General features: G+C 36.6%; 1 protein-coding gene across 1 annotated transcript; it reads left to right on the forward strand.

Moving 5' to 3' along the window:
* The first annotated feature begins 5,581 nt into the window (after positions 1-5,581).
* LOC116854124 (PR domain zinc finger protein 13) lies at positions 5,582-7,792 on the forward strand. Its single transcript, XM_032835727.1, has 3 exons — positions 5,582-6,184; positions 6,450-6,717; positions 6,924-7,792. Exons 1-3 carry the CDS (start codon positions 5,834-5,836, stop codon positions 7,790-7,792), a joined length of 1,488 nt encoding a protein of 495 aa, XP_032691618.1. The 5' UTR covers positions 5,582-5,833.
* Positions 7,793-10,086: the final 2,294 nt, after the last annotated feature.

The following is a 10,086-nucleotide window of genomic DNA, read 5'->3' on the forward strand; positions in this document are numbered from 1 at the left end:
TTACTCTATTTCTCTCTCTCTCTCTCTCTCTCTCTCTCTCTCTCTCTCTCTCTCTGTCTGTCTCTAACGAAACTTTAAAACGGATTGTTTCCTGGTTAATGAATGATAATTCGTGGAATATCTTCTAACCCACATAGACAAGCTGCCGCAGCTGGCAGTATTTTTCTTAAGTCAAAAATACAAATATAGCAGGATCCCGTTAAAACAAGATTTCTATTTCTCTAGAGTACTATTTCAAACAATGAAAATGTTTCAATACTAGTATCTAACACTGTAAGTTAAAATAATTGTATCAATAATAGCAATAAATAATTTTTTTGTAATATATAAATAAAAAATATATATATTGAAACAAATATTTTTCTCGAAATATGATCATGAATAATACATATTTAAGATTGGTAAAACTGTTGTTTATCATAAAAATTAAATTGTATTGTAATAAATGCTGAAAAGTTAACGTTTCTGATATCCATTCCTGGATACCGGTATATCGCAGGAGTAAAAAACCTGTCCGCTCCAATCAGTATTAGATCAATCATAATAGGATGAGGTTTCATGGTGAGTTGAGATCGCGCGCGGCACAGTTTTAAAAAGCCACCCACCCGGTTTAACTCGCCCCTCGCGTGATAGCGGAGTAAGGGAAGGGGACATATTGTATTGGATTAAATTAAGCAAGGGGTACGTACCCAGCATTATATGCACAAAACTTGTGTGCCAAGTGATTCGTGTTCTTCGGGTGGACAGGGAGGTAATCCACCTCATGAAGGGTGAAGAGAGATGAAAGATGTCCGATGCAACGGGACCGATATGCCGCGAGGGATCCAACCTTATTTTGTCATGTGAGTTGTATCACCTGCAGATGCACGTGATTTTTTTCCCTTCGAATATAACACGTGCAAATTTGCGGAATTTTCGCTTCAAAATTGCACAAAATGAAAATGTAGGTCCGCGCACTCTTCCGAGCAAAACACATCACACTTATACGTCATGACTTATGGAAATTAATATTTACGTGATCTTATTATTCTTGCATCAATACATAATATAGGACAAATCACGAAAATTTTATTGATGCAAAGTCGCAAAATTTTACGCACGTCCACGCTCTGCCCGCCCGTTTAAGTGAGAATAAAACACTGACATATTTTAATGTTTACTCGTTGACAATAGTGGACTGTATTGACTCTTAAAATCAAGTAAACAGTTCATAATGGTTAAATACTGGCTTAATCACGGAACATGGATCGCCGGGGATGGAGGATATCCATGGGGCATACGTTAGTCACGTGTCATGTTACATGGCACTCGTTTCTGCAGGGCACGAGCAATATGTTGACGGCACGTGCGCCGCGGAAGTGCACTTTAACTTCTCTCGCATAGAATGCACCATAGAAATATTTGCAATTCCTTGAAAATATATAAAAAGTAAATATATAAAGAATCAGCTTAAATTAATTTTTAAATGTAATAATTTATTTTCTTTCTTTGCAGAAAAAGAAATTCTACATATAAAAAAATATGTAACACTAATAATAACTTTATAACATTTCTTGTAATTATAATCATTCTAATAATTCTGATAATTAATGATATACAATAGATGACATATATATATATATATATATATATATATATATATATATATATAAATCTATATATAAATACTTATATATATATATATATATATATATATATATATATATATATATAAAATAGCATATTAGATATACAAGAATATACAAGAGACTGAGAAAAATTGCAAAGAAAACTTGTTAATCGTATTTTCAAATGAACGATAAATTGTCAGTGGCGAATATTCGCAAAAGATATCAATAATACATAAGCCACCGTCTCGCGCAAGACAGCATTAGGGAGACTTTCGACACTTGCAGAACCGAGACGAATTACCTTTATAGCCACCTCCCCGCAAAGGCGACCATAATTCAGGCTTCGCTCCGTAGCATCTACCGCGATTGCGTTATACAGAATAGAGGGACGCAGCACAATGAGATTTGTTCCGTCTCTCCCGTGGCTAAAGGATCCAAGTCCGCGCATCCCCTCTACCAGCGCTGGCAATCCAAGTTCGACACGCGCGCGACATCGTGTCCTCGGGATTTGAAATGTATGCAAACGTGCACTCATCGATAACGACGATATAATACAGAAAGCTCATGACGTGATGCAGTTATATTAACTAGGCATCTGCGTCGACGGGCGATTTATTTTCTTTAGAAGTAGCTTTACATTTTGATACATAAACCGAGTGTTTATTCGTAAAAATCGAAACAAGAGAATATTACTGTATAAAACTAGCATCTAATACCTAATAATAATAATTATATATATATATATATATATATATATATATACACACATTTGTATAGAATCACGCATAATGAAGTATTAATAATACCAAAAAAAAAAGAACTCTAATTACAGAATAATATTTTCTGTAATTTCATATTCTAAGTAAAAATTCTTATCAAATCCAACTTTATTCCTGCAATGTCAGACTTGTAAATTAGATCTTTTCTTTTATCAATGTATTTTACGCTTATTGATACAGTATCATAATGAACAATTTTCCTTCCATATTATAAAGCTTTCCCGTTGTAAATACATGCAAATGCAAGTTTCTTGCTTGGACTTAATGATGCCGCGCACGGACGACACGCACTTGCGTCTCACCGTACACCGGCACACCCGGTGCTTGGTGCACGGCATGTACGCGAGTACAAGGTGGAGGGTGCTTTCGCGTAGGCTTATTTTGAGCATCCCACCGAGGGTGCAACGATAATACGTAGATGATAATCGCGATATTAATATCGCATTGGGAAGCGCACACATGCGTGCAAAGGGCCCATTGGTCACGGCGGAACACTTGCTCGCTTGCTGGCTCGCGGTTGTCTGAATTGCACCCTGATTTTAGAAAGAGACGACAAGAGGGTACAACCCTCTGCCAGGATGCGGGCGAAAGGCGAAATTTATCAATAAGCAGCGATAAAGGTGAGTGTAATGTCACTAACATTTCATGTGATAGCATTTGTTAAAAAAGAAAGAAGAAAAGAATCATTACTTATGAAATTGAATGTCTAAAGCTTTTCTTTAATAATACTTTACAACTATCTAATTTACTAAGTTACCTAAAATATATTAAGAAAAGGTCATAAATTAATTGTATGCGTAATGTCGAAAAATTTTATAAATTTAGCATTGTCTTTTGTCCGCCAAGAAAGAGTTTTCCCGATATCCTATTGACTAGGTTAGAACCTTTCGCTCTTCTGTTTACTACCCACGAACTATACAAGGGGCTCGAACACTTGCCGTGCACATTTAAGCGCAAAGATTGGGGCACAAAAGAATGGCGAAACACTCGCGCTCGAGTTTCTAGAGACCAGAGAGGGGTTAATGTGTAAGGGATGGTGCGGCTTGTGAACACTCGTGTCATTCCCTGGTCCAACCATACATGCGGATGAATCACGTCAGCCATGGAAGAAGTTCGCAACCATGCTTCTCTTCTGGTTCCTTTTGAGGGACCAGAATTTGACGAATTTTAGTAGAGTTATATAGTTGTAAAGCAAAATATTATAATGTTACATTTTCCTTTATCCTTGTTAAAGTTTATTTATAAAAAATTTTGTTATATATATATTTCTACACTAAGAGAAAAAATATATATTATAATATAAAAAATAATAAATAATTATATAAAAATAATTATATAAAAAATAAATATTTATTTTAGAGTATTAGTAACATATTTATTTAAATCTAAATTCTTCTACACTCGAATAAAATAAATAATTGCTTTTATGAAAAATTCAGATTTTAAGAAAATGTATATTTTCTTATTTAAACAAAATTTTATATCGATATATAAGTATGTTATTAGTAATAAATATTTTTTACTTTTTAAATATTTTTCCTCTTATGTGAAGTTAGAAGCACTTCGCGTCGACTATACTTTCGCCAATTTCTATCAAAATAACATTCTGTCAAACACTTAAAAATTTAGAAACTATTTTGCGTTTGGCTCTAAAAAATATGTCAGTGCTCGCGTTGTTTGGTTAATTCTTACGAATTACTTGATAATATAATTGATTTTATAAAAATCGAAAACAACGGAGTTATAATTGTTTATTTGTCTATTCATGAAATAGGAATTTTCTCGCAAAATCTGCCAATCTGATATGTTCTTATCTATATTCAACTTTACTCAACCACTTTATCACATGCGCGATTAATCATATCGTTGAAAGCGAGAAGTGTGTTGCTATTAACGAAAAGCATTTTACACGATAATTCATCTCACGTACGACAAAAAAGAGAGAGAAAGAAAGAAAGAAAGAGATACGCGTTGGCAGGATCATGCTGGGTGCATCAAGATCATCGAAAGATTAGGCAAATCTGGACGATATCGCGTCCACGTGATCGACGCTCGAGCCGTCGAGAAGAATGAGCCACTTAATTTCCTAATCAACCGTTGATTCAGATGCACCTTTCGGCCGATCCCTCGTACTCGTACAGAGACGTGCAGTGGGCCGCAGCTGAGCCAAACAATGTCTTTTCACATGAGGCTTTTATAGCCCCATCGAGCGTACTAAAGTTCGTTCCTGATCGTGTCCTGCCAACCCGCGAATCCCGCCCGCGTCTGTATCAAGATCGTATATACGGAAGCCGAATTTCGTACTGATAGAGCGACCGAGATCAAGACGTGCGACATCGTTTTTATTCGAATGAACTGTTATTTTAAACATATATAAGCGAATAGCATATAAAAAGAATTTTATTGACAGCTTTAGTTTTTATTGTTTCCCTTTATTTCTTCGAGCATCACCCTCAAAATAGTAAAATTATTAATGTTAAGTTGCAATATATATATATATATATATATATATATATATATATATAATAATAGATATATATTATATATATAAATAATCAAATGCATAAGGTGCATAAGGGTCCATTTAAAACTACATATTGATAGTCATGTGCGTCTTATATTTGTTGATTGGTAAGACATTTTTTATGCATGACATTAAAATTCGTTTATATATATGACATTAATATTCGTTTATAGCACGACGTATTTATTATGACACCTAATATTAGATGGTAGTTTTTTATACTAATATATCTATATAAAACGTATCCACCAGTTACAAATTAAATATATAACCGTGAGACAGTGAATGAAATCAGCTAATGAATACATGCTTCGCAAATTGCATTTATTTATCCTATATTTAATGACCCAAACTTGAGTTAAGCAATATAATAGTCAATAGAAATCAGCATATGATGCATGTTCCTAACCCAAAAAATAGATGGCAGTACTGTTTTTCCTAGCTAGGTGCATAGCAAAGAATGCACCTTACCACAGCACGTGGCGAATCTCTAACAGCTACCCTAAGTCTCCTCCCACCCTGCATGGTTGGGCCACCACTGGCGCGGCCCGACTCTAAATACAATTACACTTCACAAGGTAGTAGAAGACTTGCGCAGAAGAGAGTGGTACTGGCTCTCTTCATCCGCCTCTTCATAGCCAATTTGACATAGACACGGGACAGTACGTACTTAGAGCATGCACGATATGCATCTCTACATCGGTTAACATCTTAATGTCTCGCCGCGTCTTCCTAACTGTCCAATTCAAATTTTTCGGAAATAAATTTGTAACACGGATGAATTTGTGTAATTGTTTGTTTTCCGTTACGCAACTGTAAGTTTACTGCAGTGTATTTTAAACAAATTTCATCTGGCCGCGGCTAGTATAAGGCCGTTCTCGCGCGTTGTGAAGTTTTGTAGTTTAATTTTTATCTTATCAATGCTTCCAACGTGGTCAAGAAAACATCGCCATTTCTCTGGTGTAACTTTCGGAAGTGCGTCCTCTGAAGAAAAGTCTAAGACAAAGAGAAGCAGAGAGGATGATACTACAGAAAATATTCATGCGCAAGCAATCACTATCCCGAGGATATATCCTGTAGTGCCACAAAACGCGTTAATAGAAGTCGAAAAGTTAGGAGAAACCTACCTGCCACAAGGATACAACAACTTTATATCATCTATCCTGTGTACAACGATCGTTCGAGCAGGTGCAAATCTTAGCAAAAATTCTTCGACAGAAGTCATCGATGTCAATATATTGGCACAAAGAAGCGTGTCTGTCACCGAACACGTATGTAGCAAAAATATTTATATCCTGCATGATCCATTCCTCGAGACTTAGTGACAAAATTTAAGCTTGTATCTGAGCCTTGATTTATTTTAACTTAATTATTTAATAAAAAAAAATGTTAATTGTTGTTCATATTATCGTATATGTATGTATATATATATATATATATATATATATATATATATATATATAGATTCTTTCGATTGTAAACGATCAATGACTGTAACGGACATTAACATGTCTGAAAATAAACTAAAAATTTAAGATTGAGATCGCAGAAACTGGAGGTCGACTTTATTGCGTTAATGGATTTACAAATACACCCTGCTGGCTGAAGTCGATCGATATAGCGCAAGATATTTCCACATGTAACGTTAAACTCACTAGTACTAAAGAAGGAATATTTGTAAAGGAAGGAGTATTTTTGAAAACTGTCAGAAACATAAAGGCAGGAGAGTCGTTACAAATGTGGTTCACTGAAGAAGTTTTGCTCATGTCAAATATACCGTTTTTACTGCCGATGAATATTCGAGGTAAGATAAAAGTTATTAAATTTAGTTAAATTCTCGTAGCTTCAATCGTATAAATTATTAATTTTACGATACTTCGCCAATTTCCTGGCGACTATTAAAATATATCTTCTCATGACTATCTAACGACTTTATAGTAACTATCAATATTGAAGATAATATCTCTATTAATCCAAATCTTGAAACTAATTAATGTTAAATGTTCGCAGGTAACAAAAACTATATATGTCACGTTTGTGGCAAAATTTTCGAGTACCCGAATCCGTTAAAATTGCATATAGCGTTAAATTGTAACCTATTGGACAAAACTGATATCTGGACGTTCCTGGCGAAGGGATTCGCTACTTTGGACTCTTCGAAAATGTGCGTAACTAGCAGTCTGTACCCACAAACAAGCTTCACATTCGAACTGACCAACCCCACGGTAACGTTGCCGGTCAACGTGTTCTCGCCGATTCTCGCGGAAACGATGTACACTGGAGAGTCATTAAGGAACGATTCACCGTGTTCGAATCAACCGTCGCCTTTGTCCTTGAGCCAGTTTTCCTCGAGCTCATCTTCTTCCGCGACCTCGCCAAGTTTGCTAGATAGGATGGCGCCCGCGGAAGAACTGATATCAAGACATTCTGCCTTTAAACCTTACGTGTCTCGGCAGAAAGTCTGCAAAAGATTGACATCCTACAACATGCATTTACCTACGGTGACATCTTTGGAAAGTGATGCGCTCGCTGTAGATATGGAGACGATCGTCAGTAACGCAGGCAAATCCAAGGAGGGCCATCGTTGCATTTACTGTGGCAAACTCTACTCAAGGAAATACGGACTGAAGATACACATCAGAACACATACCGGCTATAAACCGTTGAAATGTCCGTTTTGCGAACGTGCTTTTGGAGATCCTAGCAACCTCAACAAACATGTCAGACTGCATACCGATGGCGACACCCCTTATAAATGCAGTATATGCGGCAAGGTAATGGTCAGAAGAAGGGACTTGGAAAGGCACTTGAGATCGAGGCACCAACGGGAGCAAACTGAGAATGCTTCGGAGGAGTCTACCAACGTAATTGACATATAAGCATTAGATTTATGGTGATGTTTACTTGCACCCATAAATTTGTTGCGCATCTTAAGCCAGCAACACACGATATTTGTTTTCGTGCTGAATTGCTTGCTGGATGAAAATACTCTGTTTTGATTGGTGCATTTCCAACCATCTTCAGAAATACACTAATCAGAACAGAATATTTCCACCCAGCAAGCAAACCAGTATAAAAACAAGCATCGTGTGCCGCTGGCTTTACGGTTCTTTTTCATGCTAAGGTGCCTTCACTTACAAATTAATCTTTTCGACAATAACAGTTATTAATAGGGTAAAGATAACATCAAATAATTTGTAATATTATCATCTTAGATGTAAGAAAGAAATGCTATGTTCTTTCTTACCATTGGCCTTTTAATTAAGTACTCTCAATTAAATAACAATTTTGTAGAAACTTTACAAAGCTGTTAACCAGAAATCAATTTTCTCATGTACAAAAGTTATCTTTATAAGATATATTGTTATTATAAAATATATGTGTAAAGATCTGTATAATATAATAATAAAATTGTTAACTCTCTTGAAAATATGCCCAACAGATATGTAATTTCCTCACTAATCAAATTTAGAAAAAAAAAGTATAATCTTTTTCTGGTTATGATGTAATAATCGAATTATTCGTTTTACTCTATCTTACTCATAGCACAGAATAGAACCACGAAATCGTGAACATTGGCTATGTAGTTCATCTGCACGTTTTGTGTACATAGAGGCATAGAGGCATTGCATCGCTGCCTAAAAACAGTAACAGCTAGAGTCACTCTAATCAGAGTTTGGCCACAACGCGCGGTTTCGTCAAGACCCTGCGAGAAAGAGAGACACATGTTCAATCTCTTTGTTTATCTTTCCTTAACCTAACATAATATACTGCCATAGACGTACTGTGATTGGATACTGTGTGGGATTTGACGAAACATAGCGGACCAATCAGAAGTGAGACGAAATAAAGACGATTGCTGTAAAAAGAAAGTATATCGATTCACTTTTAGTGTAATGTTCACCCGTCGGATATCTCGTGATCGCGCGGTTCGACGGTAAATCCGATGTAATTTTGTAAAAGAGAGAGAGAGAGAAAGAAAGAGCACAAAGATAGAGAAGAAAATTGCAATTCGCCTTAATGCGACACGTGCTACTTCATGATCGCAGTTGCAGTCGACCCGACAATTTTCTTTCAGTGACAACAATGTCCTGTGCGGAGGGACGTGTGAATCAACGTGAAAAAAAAGAAATAGTAGCGGCGCTTCGCGACATTATTTTACGACAAATATGCGTGGACGTGCAATCACCGAAGCACCGGACACTCATTTGTTATGCGTGCGTGCGCGTCGTTGTGACTTCAAGGGGACGCCGTACTTGGAAACCTTACCGACGGAATATCGGTTTTTCTTTGCAAAGTTTACATTGTATCAATTGCACATAATTACAAGTGCTTTTGCGCCATGAAAATACGTGTAAAAATGAATCGAAGCATTGCTCGATATGTGATGAAAATGATAAGAAATTTTTTAGTTGACACACTTTCGAGTTAACTTCAGTAAATGACGAGGCTGCATTCTCTCGTATCGTTTCTCCTATTTTCGCTTTCTTTCTTTCCTCTTTTCTACATTATTCATTTGCTCAAGACGCGAGATGCAATTCACACCAAGTGATCTAAGGTGTTTAAAGGAGGAGCACGTAGATCGTAATCGTGAACTTCATAAGGGTGTAGCGCTTTTAACGAGGAAGCTATTAAGACTCTAAAAGAGGGACCATAAAGCTGAACTTTTGGGAGAAACGGCGCGAATTTACACACCGCGATCGTACACACATCATTCAACTGTATCCCCGTAGACGAGCAATTAGAGAACGTTTACGTTCGTCGTCGTGTTCTTACGCGTGCCGTTTGTGGCGCTGAGTTTGATCGTCCGCGGCTTCAAATCAAGTTAATCGAAGTTACCTTCTCTGCTTCTCTCCTTTTCATCTCGCTTATTCGTCGTCTGTGCGACGAACGAGTCAGGGATGTTAGTCAGGAGACGAGGATCACACGGGTGACGTAAGGCGTTAAATGTGGGCACGCGAACACGAGACTCTCACGACGATCCTTTGCCAAATATATTTTTTATTCTATCTTATGGCCAAACTCTGATTATAGGATCTCTAGTAACAGCTAAATCGCGCGCGAGCTTGCTCTTAATCCCGATCTACAATAGGTGATTTAAGCCCTAAGCTTTAAAAAATTGACCAATTACAGTCAAATTTGAAGAGAATAATCTACTGTAATCGGTCAATTT

The sequence above is a fragment of the Odontomachus brunneus genome, unplaced genomic scaffold, assembly GCF_010583005.1.
Source record: "Odontomachus brunneus isolate Ranch 3 - 2012 unplaced genomic scaffold, Obru_v1 Obru_scaffold_008, whole genome shotgun sequence".
Classification (NCBI taxonomy): domain Eukaryota; kingdom Metazoa; phylum Arthropoda; class Insecta; order Hymenoptera; family Formicidae; genus Odontomachus; species Odontomachus brunneus.